Source organism: Rhinolophus hipposideros, assembly GCF_964194185.1.
Source record: "Rhinolophus hipposideros genome assembly, chromosome: 14".
NCBI classification, from domain to species: domain Eukaryota; kingdom Metazoa; phylum Chordata; class Mammalia; order Chiroptera; family Rhinolophidae; genus Rhinolophus; species Rhinolophus hipposideros.
In genome coordinates this window covers 26110509-26126268 of record NC_138060.1, presented here as the reverse complement: position 1 = coordinate 26126268, position 15760 = coordinate 26110509, and the positions used below count along the sequence as shown (strand labels likewise).

Genomic DNA, 15760 nt, shown 5'->3' with positions numbered 1-15760 from the left:
ATGTTCAGGGGATGTCCTCCTGAAAAATCATGCTAGGGCTTATTTTCCGGTTAGGTCTTATTTTCAGGGAAACACGGTATTTAAATAAGAACACATAATAACAGCTAAGGCTCTTTTTTTTTTTTTTTCTGGTGACGTGCTTATTATTTAAACCTGAAAAATTTTAAAATAAGTTGTACTTCTGCCTCAGAAGAGATTTTCTTTGTCGATATATCTAACTGTGGTCAGAAATTAATTAGAAGAATGTTGAGTACTTACTGATTTTCTCTCCTAAAGATCTGAAATACAGAATTATGGGAAGGTAGGAGACCTCTCACAACTAGTCATAGCTCTGCCTCACATTGTTTCCTGGAGACTTTTCCTGTCATTGGACCCATCAGTTTAAGGTCACACAGGGAATTCATAGTCTTACACAGGTAATAGCTTTGCTGTAGGTCATGTGAAGCAAGCTGGAAATCAATAGAAGAAAAACCTTAGAAGCCATATATCGAAGTAGATTTCTGTATGCTTTCAAAACAAAATTATGACTAGATACTAATCAGAATTCACGACTAGCTTTCAATAAGTAAAGATCTGTCTGAAGATGTATCTAAAGAGATGTTGCATCTTTATTCATTAAGGAAGGAGCAAGAACAATGAGGGCTCTTAAAGTTTCTCTCTTAGCAGTCTGTCTTCTCTCAAGTCACATTCTAAATTCATGCTTCCTAAATCACCATCCTTTTTTTAGAAAGGAAAAAGAAAACAGAAGTAAACTTTTAATGTATGCCAAGTAGAATTCTGTGGATGGTAAACTGTGGGAGGGCACAGACCCTAACTGTTGTTCATACCAGTATCCCCAACAACTCACTCAGTGTCTTATATACAGAGGGTGCCAAAAACATGTACAGTATATACATTTTAAGAAAGGAAAAACTATTAAAATTGTGATATTCAATATATATACTGATACCAAAAGATGAATACAAGTCATGTTTGACGTCTGCAATTATAAGAGGTGCTCAAAGTGGTTACCATCAGCATCCAGACACTTCTGATTACGGCGAACTACTGCTTGAGCAACGTTGACCAAAGTGTCAACTTGTATGCATTTTTTTGACACCCCTCATATATACCGTGTTTCCCCGAAAATAAGGCCTAGCTGGACAATCAGTTGTAATGCGTCTTTTGGAGAAAAAAATTAATATAAGACCTGGTATTCTATTCTATTCTGTTCTGTTCTGTTCTATTCTGTTCTATACCCGGTCTTATAGTAAAATAAGACTGGGTTTTATATTAATTTTTGCTCCAAAAGACGCATTAGAGCTGATTGTCCGGCGAGGTTTTATTTTCAGAGAAACACTCACTGTAGGTGCTCAATAAATACTCATTCAGTGTATGTCAGTGACTAAATAAATGTAAGATTCTAGATCTACTGGTAGTATGGAAAATCTCCATGTATACAGAAAACTGCACAAACCATACATTTGGTGAATTCTCACAAAATAAACACATTCATGAACCTAGTGGCCAGATGAGGAAACAGAATAGTACCCATCCTCCAGAACCCTCCCAACCCCCCCACCCCCATGCCCGGTCACAACCACTACTCCTCCAAGAGTAACTACTATCCTAGCTTCTAATGCTATGTTTCTATTTTGCCCATAATTTGAACTTTATATAAATATGTACTGTCTTGTGTCTTTCTCTCTTCATGTCATCAATAAGATTCGTCATGGTGTTGGGAGTAATAGTATTCATTTATTTTCAGTCCAATGGATGAATATACACAATTTATCCACCCTACTTTTGATGGTTTCTTGAGTTGTTTCCAGTTTGGGACTATTACAAGTAGTGCTGCCATGCATGTTTTTGTACCTGTCTTTTGGTGAGCATACGTGTGCATTTCTGTTAGATACAAACTTACGGGTAGAATTACTGGATCCAAAGTGTGTGAATGTTTGAGGTAGATACTGCCAAACAGTTGTCCAAATCACGCTCCCACTTAGCAGAGTTCCTGTTGTAGCAGCACTTCCTTGGCCAAAAGTTGGTATGATGTATCTTTTTCAGTTTAGGCACTTCGATAGATGAGTAGTGGTATCGTATTGGAGTTTTCATTTACATTTGCCTGGTGACTAATAAAGCTGGGCATTTGTTCATATTCTTATTTGGATATTCTCTTTGGTAAGCTGCCTATTCCAGTCTTTGCTTATTTTTCTGTTGAGCTGTCTGCCTTTTCTTACTGAATTCTCTGTAGAGTCTGGAATGAGGTTGTTTCGTGGGATGTATGTAATGCAAAAATCTGCCACTCTGGGACTTATTGTTTTACTCTCTTAATGATGTCTTGTGGTGAAAAGAAGTTCTTAATTTTACTGAGTCCAATTTATCCGTTTTATCTTTTATGGTTAGCAGCTTGTTGTATCCTGTTTAGGAAATTTGGCCTACTCCATGAAGTTGAAGGTTCATGAAGTTTAAGTCCTCCATCTTTGTTACAAGTAGAATATTAAGGCAGAAAGGACCCTTCATTCTGATCTTTTGGTTCTTAACCTTTTGCAAATCCTGGCTCCTATGAAAATCTGGCTAAAACTCTGGACCCTCTGTACAGAAATGCACATGTGCACCTACCCAGCAAACTGCTACAGGTCCAGAGAGCTCACAGACTGACACTGAAGCCTGTCTGTGGGCCCCTTGTTCGAAAATGCCTAACCTAGTCCAACCCAGTCATTGTGCAGATGAAAGAAATTGAGGCACAGAGAGGGGGAGTCACACTGCAAGTTTGTGGCTCAGCTGGGACTGGGACCCAGGTCTCTTGACTCTTCTCCCAGTGCCCTTCATGATGCAGTTTCCTGCAGCAGTCTTTCTGAGAGTATCTCACTGGCAGAGCCATGGAAGGGAGAGACTGTTTTTAATTATGGGAGGTTCCTATCCACTACGCGAATAGCAGAAAATGGCTACATGGTGCCACTCGTATACTTTATGTATTTACCTTAAATGTGAAGCTCCAAGGAGTCTGTGAGTAAGTTTTTAAAGTTGAGCTGGGAATTGCAATGGTTGATTCCTATTCTTCCAGCTGTGACTCAGTGGCCTGGGGTTGCTGTGATGAACCTCACCGTAGGCAACTACCTGTATTCTGCTTAGTGTCTTGATTGGTTCTGGCTGGAATTTAAAAAGCACCTTATGTAGTAAGTTTCCAGTCTCAACGCTCAAGTGGGTGAGATGTGCCATACTGGTTGCTCCAGGGAGAAAATTCAAAGGGGTGGAGGAGGGAAAGGAGCTCTGAGTTTCTTAATAAGCTATGTCAATTTGCAAATAGCCTGTCAGTCAGTAGACAAGTTAGGCCAGAGTTTCTAGACATACTCACTAATGATTTTACTTGTACCTTGCCTTTTATCCTGCCACTGCCTGCAGTAGCCTCTTAAAAGGTCCTAAGTGGACTAGGCAGCTTACAGGTAACGTGGCCAGGTATTTTCAAGAGATCGCTCAAACCCCAGTGCTAGGAGCCTCCAGGACTAATCCTGTTACCTTGTCAGCAGTGCTTGCAAAGCGCACTGGTGGCATGTGCATGTCAGATTCAGCTCAGACCACAGTTTGTATCTCACGATGGCTGAAAAAAACTATTCGGATCTTTGGGCCACACCCTGAAACACAGACTAAATGATCTCATCTTTAACACAAAGGAAGTCGAGCCCATAATACTGTCTGCAAATAGGATCCTATTAGATCTGACAAACAACATCCTATTTATTCTACCCCGTTTTACTTCTTTCCTATAAGCCCCCCAGAGAGCTTTTTCTCTGATGTCATCAAGTACTTGTGATTAAATAGATAAAGGGTGCTGGAAGGTCAGATATCTGAATAAGGTGCGTCTTTTCTATAATTTCAAAAGTGTTTACTGAGCACTTACTATGTGCGGTGTACTGTACTGGGTGATAGGGATATGGGGATGAATAGGACAAAGTCTCTGTCCTCAAGGAACTCCCAGTGTGGCAGAGGGACAGGTAATACTACCTGTAAATTGACGAGCACTGTACAGTGGGGGGAGTGCTGTGCTATGTGTCAGCTCAGGGCTGTGGGAGTAGAAGGAGCTGTGTCTGAATCGGCCTGGGGAGTCAGGGAAGGCACTTGTAGAGAACAAATCTGAAACGGGACTTGCTGTCTACCTGGCAGAAACTGATGGAAGTAATATTTACTCAGGGGCAGCCCCGATGGCTCAGTTGGTTAGAGCGTGAGCTCTTAACAACAAGGTTGCCAGTTCAATTCCTGCATGGGATGGTGGGCTGCACCTCCTGCAACTAAAGATTGAAAAGGACGACGAGACTTGGAGCTGAGCTGCGCCCTCCACAGCTAGATTGAAGGACAACTTGATTTGGAGCTGATGGGCCCTGGAAAAACACACTGTTCCCCAACATTCCCCAATAAAAAATTAGAATAATAATAATAATATTCACTCTGGGAAAATCAGCTGCATACGCAGTGACACAGAAGCAGTGGCTGGGAGTGGCTGGGATGCAGGCTTTGGGAGTTAGAATGGGGCCAAGGGTGCCCACTTACATACAGACCTTGTCTGTGTTCTTCCTTTCTCCTCTGTTTAAAAAGAGCTACTAAATTCAAAGGCTGCCAGTATACTCGTAACTCAAAAGATTCACTTACTCCAGAAACTCAGGTACTATGGATCACTGTTACAATAGATGCCTGAATCAGAATCTTTTTCCCGCACTTTGATCACAGTAACCTTTAATAACCTTCAGCTCCCAGGGTCTCTTAAACCCCTCAGTCAGCCCATCACTGCTCCACCCCAAAGACAAGTCTCTGGTCCAAATATCACGGAACCTCTAGCTGAGTATTTACCCAATAAGCTTCAACTTTCTCACTGTCTCTTTTCTCTTTTAGGCATGAAGAAATCATTGATTTATAGTTCACTAAAACTGCGTAAAATGTGGAAAGGATGGCTGAGGAAAACATCCTGATTTTTCTTGCTTTTATATATATTATCTATAGATGAATAAAGTGTTCCTTTTTGACAAAATAGTGTTTGTTATTTTGACCCATTGCTTGACGATACGTTGATTTGCATAATACAGCAAGTCCTTGAACAACGTTTCTTTCGATGTCATTTCCCTATAATGTTGATAACCGGAACCACTGTCTGTGTGGGGTTTGCATGGTCTCCCCATGTCTGCGTAGGTTTCCTCTGGGTCCCCTGGTTTCCTCCCACATCCCAAAGCTGTGCACATGAGGTAAATCGTTATGTCTAAGTTATCCCAATCTGGGTGTGGGCGGGTGTGTGTGAGTGCACTCAGAGATGGAAGGGTGTCCTCTCCACGGTGGGGTCCCACCTCACGAGCACCCAGAGCTGCCAGGATAGGACCAGCCACTCTAGACCCCAAACTGGAATGTGTGGGTTGGAAAATAATGATCTTACCTGGTTTTATTAATCTTTCTTACATGTATGTATAGCTCACATTTATTTCAGTGTTTAATATTAGAAGTGTTTTCCATCTTTATTTAGAAGATTGATGATGTTTTTATGACCAGAAATAATGCCATAGGAACTTAACTGTTATTTATATCAAGTAGCCTAGGGTAAAATTGGTTTCATTATATGTTGTTTTGCTTAAAGTCACAATTTCCAAGGACCTTTCAATGATGTTAAATGAGGACTTACTGTACTTGATGTTTTTAAATGTATGTTAGACGTTTATGCGGGGGAGGGGGACCCAAATACCTTTGAGGACTTACCATGAGAGGAGAAGAATCCGCTTTACATACAAAACCACCTGGGTCCTGCTTCCATAAGACCTGTAGCTGTGTTCTGCAGTTTTGGGCACATCGGAGTCAGAGGTCTGAGAAACTGCATATGCTTGTGGACCTGCGGCTCTGGGGGCCACAGGGAGGGAAATTTGGCTCTCTCTGCCTAGTCTCCATCCTTGTTCACTTGGGTTTTTCCAGTGCAAGGTCAGAAGCGTCACATCAACATTCTCCTGGGTCGAGGTGTTTTACGTTTCTCTTTGTTCTTCATGAAGATGTGTGGCAGTGACTTTTGAGTGAGGGGCTGCGACAATCCCCTTGCAGAGCCTTCCCTATTGTAACCGTTAGGAATGTTTGGATAACAGGAAACCCACTGCGGAGTGCCTTGAACAGCAAAAGGCTCATCATTCAGTTCAAAGAACTGAAAAGTTAGAGGTGTGGTGGGCTTCAGAGTTGGTTTGATTCAACAGGTTAACAGAATCATCCAGGATCCAGTTTTTCCATCTCTTCTGTCTCTGCCCTTTGCCATGTTGAAATTCTAACCACCCCCAAATGTGCCTTACTTAGGCCAGCTCCCTTCTTAATTCTGAGACTGCTGGCAACATCTTCAAGGACTATATGCTTTCCCATCTCCATTTGGGAAAACAGAGAGGGCTCCTTTCAGAAGCCCTCTCAGAAAAGCAAGAAAATTTTCCAGCAGCTCCCAGCAAGCCTCTGCCTGGTTTCATGGGCCCTAGTTGGGTTACTTGTCCATCCGCAAGCCAGTAAAAGGCCTGGCCACTGGGAGAATGTTTGCTCCATTTCTGGAGGGAAATCTGCGTGGTGCTGATGTCAAAAGGGCCTTCTAGACCATTCTTAGCTGTAAAACCTCAGAGCCCCTATAATACAGGACAAATGTTCAAATATTAAACATTTCTATGTTAATACTTTATCAATTCTCTCTGAAGGTCTCATTGATCTGTACTGCCCAATATGATAGCCACTAGACACGTGGCCATAGAGCTCTTGAAATATGACGGGTCCAAACTGAGGTATGATATAAGTGGAGACTGACACATTGCAAAGACTTAGTATGAAAAAAAGAATGTAGACTGTCTCAATAATTTGTCATATGGATTGCATATTGAAATAATATGTGGATACATTGAATAAATATATGATTGATGCTAATATTAATACCAATGTCCGCTATTCCTTTTTTCTTCTTTTTTAATGTACTACTAAACAATTTAGATTCCACAGGGCAGTGCTGTCATGGAGCTTTATTGACAGTCTATACACTGGTTTCTTCCTGACGTGGGAAGAAGGCTGTTCCTCTCTTCGTTTGATGACTGGTAAAAACAGTTTCTTTGAGTCAACTATGCCTGAGCCATAGTAAGCTCTCACAAAAGTTTTTTGAGGGAAATAATGAAGCAAAAACATCCCAATTTGGTTTTACTTCCCTCTTTTAGATGCTGCTATGCTATATTGTTGATCAGGTTCTTAGCTTCATCACAGATGGGAAGGATGAAAGATTGTGGGTGTTTCACGGGTGTGTGAAAGAAAGGGTAGCTTATTAGGACGTTGTGATGTCATTCAAAACCAGCAGTTGGTGAATAACAATGGTTACTCTTTGTGGACAGTTTTAACAGCTGTAAACATGTCTCTAAATGCTTTTTCCCAGGCATTAGCTAATCCTCATAACAGTATTGTGAGATGTATATATATATATATACATTTTTTTTTAAATTTTTTATTAGGGAACAGTGTGTTTCTCCAGGGCCCACCAGCTCCAAGTCGTTGAACTTCAATCTAGTTGTGGAGGGCGCAGCTCAGCTCCAAGTCCAGCACCGTTTCCAATCTTAGTTGCAAGGGGTGCAGCCCACCATCCCATGCGGGAATTGAACCAGCAACCTTGTTGTTGAGAGCTCGTGCTCTAATCAACTGAGCCATCTGGCTGCCCCTGAGATGTATATTTTTATTATCCTCATTTTACAAGGAGGAAACTTTCTCATCTCTCCAAACTCTGGTTTACATTACCTGTCTGGCCCTGGGGATTTGAGGTTTGGACCCCTGTTCCTTGGCCAATTACATATTATTATATTGAAAAACTGATTGAAACCAAATGAGTAGGGTTCCAATCTATATCGTGGCTCAGAGACCTTGATTGAACATTTTAATCAAATGCATTAACATTGTGATTTAAATACTGATTTAGACCCCATTTGATCCCTAGCACAGGAGATTCCATTTAAGTTTTTCTTTTGTAAGTACACTCTAGTGTTTAACATTATTATATCTTTCTTAACTCAAAAATAATTTTAAGGTTTCTTTTTGGGAGAACCACATACTGCAAATAATTTGTTTTTCAAATTCTGGAGTTATTCCAGAATATGAAGCAAATTGAAACAGATAGCTGTGAATTCACTGGGACGTGACCCATTTCAAGAAAGAATTTGGGGTAATATTTTCACTATTTTAATTAGGAGTACAGCCACTTAGCACAAATATAGCGACTTCAATGATATTTTTTTAATTGAGGTATAATTGACATACAACATTGTATTAGTCTCAGGTGTATAATATGATTCAATGTTTGTATACATTGCAAAATGATCACCACAGTAAGTCTAGTTAACATTTGTCACCAAACATAGTTACAGAAAGTTTTTTCTTGTGATGAGAACTTTTAAGATTTACTCTGAACAACTTTCAAATATGCAATACAATATTATTACCTATAGTCCCCATGCTGTACATTACATCCCCATGACATTTCTTTTATAACTGGCACTTCATACCTTTTGACTCCCTTTACCCATTTTGCCCACCGCCAACCCCCTGCCACTGGCAACCAGCAATCTGTTCTCTGTGTCTGTGAGCTCAGCATTTTTTTTTTGGGGGGGGGGGGCGGAGTGTTTGTTTTAGATTCCGCATATAAGTGGGATCATATGGTATTTGTCTTTATCTGATTTATTTCACATAACATAATGCCCTCAAGGTCCATCCATATTCGCACAAATGACAAGATTTCATTTTTTTTTCTAGGACAAACGCTGTCCCGTGGTATATAGGAGTATGTGCCACATCTTTATCCATTAATCTGGTGACGGGCACTTAGATTGTTTCCATATCTTGGCTATTGTAAATAATGCTGCAATGAACATGGGGATGTGTATATCTTTTTCAGTTAGTGTTTTCATTTTATTTGGATAGATACCCGAAGTAGAATTGCTGGATCATACGATAGTTCTATTTTTAATTTTGTGAGGAACCTCCATACTGTTTTCCAAAGTGGCTACACCAAATTACATTCTCACCAACAGGGCACAAGTGTTCCCTTTTCTCCACATCCTCACCAACACTTGTTATTTCTTGTCTTTTTGATAACAGCCATTCTAACAGGTGCGAGGTGATATCTCATTGTGTGATTCTGATTTGCATTTCCCTGATCATTAGTGATATTGAGCATCTTTTGATGTACCTGTTGGCCGTCTGTATCTATTCTTTGGAAAAAATGTCTATTCCAATCCCCTGCACATTCTTTTTTTTTTTTTTCTCATGTCAACACTTAGAGGGTTTTTTTTTTATTAGATTCAGGTGTACAAAATAATGTAACAGTTAAACATTTATACCCCTCACAAAGTGATAACCTCCCTCTCCCAATCTACTGCCCCTCTGACATCGTATACAGCTGTTACAGTTCCATCGACTCTATTCCCTGTGCTGTCCTCCACATCCTGTGACTATATACCAGTGGTGCCAAAAAATGTATACACATGACTTGTATTCATTTTTTGTGATCGGTATATATCGAGTATTACAATTTTAATAGTTTTTTCCTTTCTTAAAAGACGTATACATTTTTGGCACCCTCTGTGTATATATATATGTGTGTGTGTATATATATATATATATATATATATATATGTATATATACATATATATATATATATATATATAATTATAGTTGACATTCATTATTATCCAGCCTCAGCTTCAGATATACAGTGCAGTGGTCAGGCACCTACACAGTCTGTGAAATGGTCTCCCTAATAAGACAAGTGCCCATCTGACCCCCTACAAAATCTTTACGACATTATTGATTATATTCCCCAAACTATTTCATATCCCCATGGCTATATTGTGATTACTAATTTGTACTTTCGAATCCCTTTATCTTCTTCCCCATTCCCACCCCCTCCCATCTAGCAATCCTGTTTTTTTTCCCTCCGTATATCTCTGAGTCTACTTATGTTTTGTTTATTCTGTTCTTTAGATTCCACATATAAGTGAGATCATATGGTATTTGTCTTGCTCCACCTGACGTATTTCACTTAGCATAATATTCTCAAGGTCCATCCATGTTGTTGCAAATGGTAATATTTCATTCTTTATGGCTGAGTAACATTTCATTGTATAAATATACCACATTTTCTTTATTCAATCCTCTGTTGATGGGCATTTCGGTTGTTTCTATATCTTGGCTATTGTGAATAGCATTGCAACAAACATAAGGGTGCATATATTTTTTCAGATTACTGTTTTGGATTTCTTTGGATAGATAGGAGTGGAATTGCTGGGTCATAAGGTAGTCCATTTTCAATTTTTTGAGGTACCTCCATATAGTTTTCCATAGTGGCTGCACCAATCTGCAATCCCACCAACAGTGTACAAGGGTTCCCTTTTCTCCACATCCTTACCAGCACTTCTTGTTTGTTAACCATTCAGACCAGAGTGAGGTGGTATCTCATTGTGGTTTTTATTTACATTTCTCTGATGATTAGTGATGTTGAGCATCTTTTCATGTGTCTGTTGACCATCATCTGTATGTCCTCTTTAGAGAAATGTCTCATTGTGTCCTCTGCCCATTTTTTAATTGGGTTGTTTGTTTTTTTGGTGTTGAGTTGTACGAGTTTTTTAAAATAAATATTGGATATTAACCCCTTATCAGATATATCGTTGGCAAATATCTTCTCCCATTCAGTAGGATGCCTTTTTGTTTTATTGATGGTTTCCTTTGTTGTGAAAAAACTTTTTAGTTTGATGTAATCCCACATTTATTTATTTTTTTGCCTCCCTTGCCCTAGAGGATATATCAGTAAAAAGATTACTAAGGGTAATGTCTGTACATGTATTTCCAATATTTTCTTCTAGGAGTTTTATGGTTTTGGGTCTCACATTTAAGTCTTTGACCCATTTTGGGTTTATTTTTGTGTATGGCCTAAAAAGGTGGTCCAGCTTCATTTTTTTGCATGCGTCTGTCCAATTTTCCCAGCACCATTTATAAATAGGCTGTCTTTACCCCAACATAAATTCCCTTTGCTCATTCTTTAATCAGACTGTTTTGTGTGTTTTGTTTGTCTGTTTTGTTATTGATTTGTATGAGTTCCTTATATATTTTGGATGTTAACCCCTATCAGACATGATTTGCAAGTATTTTCTCCTATTCAGTAGATTGCCCTTTTATTTTGTTATGGTTTCCTTTGCTGTGCAGAAGCATTTTTGTTTGATATAGTCCTACTTGTTTAATTTTGATTTTGTTGCTTTTGATGGCAAATCCAAAAAAAAAATCATTACCAAGACTGATGTTAGAGGCTTATTGCCTATGTTCTCTTCTAGGAATTTTATGGTTTCAGGTCTTACATTCAAGCTTTTAATCCATTTTGAGTTCATTTTTGTGTATGGTGTCAAATAATGGTCCAGTTTCATTCTTGTGTGTTGTTCTCCAGTTTTCCAGCACCATTTATTGAAGAGATTGAAGAGACTGTTTTTTTTCCCATTGTATATTCTTGGTTCCTTCGTCATAAATTAATTGACCATATAAGCTAGGTTTATTTATGAGCTCTCTATTCTGTTTCATTAACCCATGTGTCTTTTCATGTCAATACCATTGTTGGTGGTTTTATTTGATGAACAACAAACATATGTTTTCCAGATATTTTTATTCAAGACAAAAATGCAATTTTTTTCCAATAAAAAGGAGAATTTTAGAAATGTTTGTCACTTAGACATTTAAAATACATTTATTTTAAAAATGTACTAAGCAGGTTGTTTCCATCAGCTTGGCATTTGAACTTAAATCTATATGATTATTTTACACTTGATGTAGCCAACACTTTCCTCAATTTCTCCTTACTTTTTATGCACAGGACAAAATGGAAAGCATTCTCACTTTCCAGTTGCCAAATAATAATATTTCCACATACAAGGTATGATCAAACAATATGGTGAATGTTTAAATTAAAAAATTTATTACAGTAAAAGACACATTGCCATTAATCCCCTTCAAAATACCCCGCTTCAAATATACTTATCCCATCGTTCTTGCCATTTTCTGAAGCAGTTCTGAAAGTCGTCTCTCATGAGTGTCTTTAGTTGTGCTGTGGTGGCTGCTTTGATGTCCTGAATTAGTTTGACTTTGGGGAATAGCCAGAAGTCACACGGTGCCAGATCTGGTGAATAAGGTGGATGAGGACACACCGTAATGTTTTTATTTGACAGAAATTGGCCATATACCTGAAGCGATGTGTGACAGGGAGCGTTGTCATGATGGAGGGTGATTTATGGCACACTTTACAGCACACCTTTTCTCAACCATAGCTCACACCTGACTGACTGCACCGAATTAGTTGAAACTTGTCACACACTGTTACGAAGGTTCGATGCGCCACTTCTTGTGTTGAAGATCCCTGCCTTTTTGTTGGATGGCACTGGCGGCGGCATTCACCGTATTTTGTGATCACAATGGAAAGGCTCCATATCACACATTGCTTCTAATAAGGCAATTTCTGCAAATAAAAACATTACAGTGTGCCCTCATCCACCTTATTTCCTGGATCTAGCACCATGCAACTTCTAGCTCTTCCCCTAAGTCAAAATGACCGTGAAAGGAAAGCATTTTGAATCGATTCAGGACATCAAGACAGCCATGACAGTACAACTAAAGACACGCATGAAAGAGGACTTCCAGAACTGCTTCAGAAAGTGGCAAGAGCGATGGGGTAAATGTGGAAGAGGGAGTATTTTAAGGGGGACTAATGGCAATGTGTCTTTTTACTGTAATAATTTTTTTTATTTAAACATTCACCATATTTGTTGATTACACCTCATATTATTAACTTACCTAAAGGAAATACATATCCTCTCTATAGAAGCATATTTATCAAGTCAGAAAGTGACTGCATGGTTTAACAGGAAAGGTGTGGTCTCTGGGATAGTGACACCTGGCTTCAAATCCCAGCCTTACTGCTTATCAACCAAGTGACCCTGGGAAATCATTTATCCTCTGAGAATTTGGGTTTCCTCTTCTGGAAAATGAAGATAATACCTACCTTGCAAAGGTTGGCATGAGGTTCAAATTAAATGACTGTGGTAGCATTTTATCCATCATAAAACTTACATATATAATATCTTTTCTGATGAGTTCCAGTGATGAAGAGACAGTGTGGTGTAATGGAAAGAGCTCTGAATTTGAAGACGAGAAGGGAAAGAAGGTGACACTGCTGAAGTATCTTCTGCTTCCCCCTGCACGTTACACGCGTTGTATCATTTTCTTTACGGTAACCCTGCCAGGTGGGTGTTAATTTTCCCATTTTGTACTCTGCTCTTCTCACTATACCTCTTAGATTTAAGTTCAACTGTTCATTATGCAAGTGACTGTTATCTTGGGGACAACATTTATTCTAACACTGTTTTCTTATTTGTAAAATGGCCGTGGTATTAATCCTGACATCACAGAGTAGCACCTCAGCTCCTTTTTTTCAAGTTCCCAAAGCATTTTTAGAGCTAGATTAGCTCTAAATAAAAAAGTAAAAGTTCAGATGGTTCCCTTTAGGAGCCAGTGGAACAACACGCATAGTAACTACTTAGCTCACAGTAGTTCAGTAAATAATCATGACATCCAGATCTAAGTTAAATTACTTATACCAGCACTCTGGCGTGACTTTATTTTAAAACTTCTCAGCACACACATTTTAAAAAAAATTATAGCAGTTTATAAAGATGTGAGAGTACAGAATAGCCAGGTCCCGGCCACCTTGGTGAAATTGTAACGCTGTCCGGAAAAACATAGTTGAAGGATGAGTTGTCCACGTAGATATTGGCAATCTTCAGGATAGAGGCAGGGAATGTCACAGGAAGGAAGACACTGAGCGGACCTCCAAAGTGCACAGGGAATGTTGGGAGGGAGGTCATTGGGAGATAGTGATAAGAGAAGTATTCCAGCTCATCACCGGAACTCAAAGGGAGAGCAGTTAGGTCAGGGGAGGTCTCAGGAGCCAGGAAAGTGCAGGCTCCACGCCTGGGCCGGTAGCCTGTGGTTGCTTCACGGAAAGCGCTCCCTTTTCTGCTCGTGGCGCAACTAGTTGATCGTGTGCTAGCCGGACCATCTAGCTGATAGCCACACTGAACTCAATTGCTGCTTCTGTTGGCAGGGTGGAGGGCCTGCCTCTGCCTGCCGGTATAGTTTGATGGAGAACTTTCCAGGTGCACTTATGAAGGGAAGAACATTTGATTCCAGGGAAGAGAAGAAAACAACCCCCAGGGTTAGGGCTTCTGAGGTGGCGAGAGAAATCTCCCTTGCTCTGTTTTGTCCAGGAAGTTTGTCCTGTGCATAAAGTGTGCTTTCATAGAGTGGGAGAGCAAGGCTGCTCAAACCTGTTTCAGGTGGCAGAGCAGTGCAATTCAGCTTCCTTTGCAGAAGATGATGAAACACTGGCATTTCTATTTCTCGTTATATGAACCATGATAGCTGGGAATGTATTGGTGGATTTGGCATCTGGGTTGGGCTAGAAACGCCTGCTTATTAATTGTGCATACTGTTATAAATAACAGAATCAGAACAGCATACTGGCTCATGGAGAAAACAAGCTGTCGAGCTACTCAGATTCCAGCTCCCAAGTCTCCATGACACTCGTTTCAATATCCATTTGCCAATATGTTTGGATGTTCTGCTATTACCTGATAGTAGTCATCAGAAAACAATGTTGGGAGAAAAAGTTAAAATTGACAAAAGACTGGTCATTAGCTTTTTGTTTTCTTAAAGCAAATCAAAAAGGGAAAAAATAAATCATATTTGGGGGACTTTGGAATCAGAAAGAACTGGATTTAAATCAAGAATATTAGCTGTGTGATAGTGGGCCAGTTACCAAATGGCTTGGAATATGCTTCCTCTTCTTTAAGATGGAGAGACAACCTACTAGGCAGGATTGTTCTCAAGATGAGCATTCGTGTATGTAAAGCCCCTGCACAGTGCCAGGCCCATAGTAGGAGGCTTACTAAAGGACATGTATTAGCTTCAGAACACTTCATCCAGCTCCTGAAACACCACTCCTCCACTAGGAGGGAAAAACTGAGCTGGAAAGGGCCTAGATTCAATTGGGTTGTGTTTCCCTATTCAACAGATAAGGCAACAGATACTCAAAGAGGAAACCCCACGCAGCAAGTTTGCTGAGAGCCAGGCACAGAATCCCGACCCCCCACAGCTTCCCTGCTGTGTTGTGCAGGGCTGTTCTCTTCTGCAAACCCAGAGCCTTTCTAAAATGCCCCACGTTGTCCCTTGAGGCCACAGGCTATTGCATGTGTTCTCTTTTCTTTTGGTAGCTGGCCAAGAGGAGAGAATGTGCCATGACTCACCAGGTGAGCTGGTCCCCAACCCCTAGTTACTATTCCTGTTAAAGAAAACACACCCCTGCCGACTGTGCCCAGGTGGCTGTGTTTTCTGTTATGTTTATTCCTCCCGCTGTGGCTTTGCTGTTTGGAGAATTTGTCAAAGTGGATGCCCGAGGCTGTACAAGGCCACAGCTTGAGACGCTGTTATTGTGGCCACTCAGAGCAGGGAAGGCCCCGGGTGCTCAACCTGGCCTGAACGGCACAGGGAGAAGCTGGCTGCCCGCCTCAAGGCTCCAGAGAGCAGGTTTGGGCAGAGAGAAGGGGACTGGAAGTGGAGGCAGACGTGTTGGCACCTGTCTGCGAGTCTCCAGGGAGAGAGAGAGAGAGACACCTGGGAGGCAGAAGCAACACAAAGGAACCCAGGTGCACCTCGGGAGGGTACCTG

General features: G+C 40.3%; 1 protein-coding gene across 2 annotated transcripts in view; it reads left to right on the top strand.

The window, feature by feature from the left end:
- The window catches only part of TAMM41 (TAM41 mitochondrial translocator assembly and maintenance homolog), a 56389-nt gene extending 41634 nt beyond the window's left edge, over nt 1–14755 (top strand). Inside the window, exon 8 of one of the 2 annotated variants that reach the window (XM_081071967.1) lies at nt 13136–14755. In XM_081071967.1, the coding sequence (XP_080928093.1) occupies nt 13136–13203 (68 nt within the window). In that variant the 3' untranslated portion in view covers nt 13204–14755. Of the gene's footprint in view, nt 1–4866; nt 6899–13135 lie in introns of those variants that run through there. The other variant, XM_081071966.1, reaches the window with a different exon arrangement.
- Nucleotides 14756–15760: the final 1005 nt, after the last annotated feature.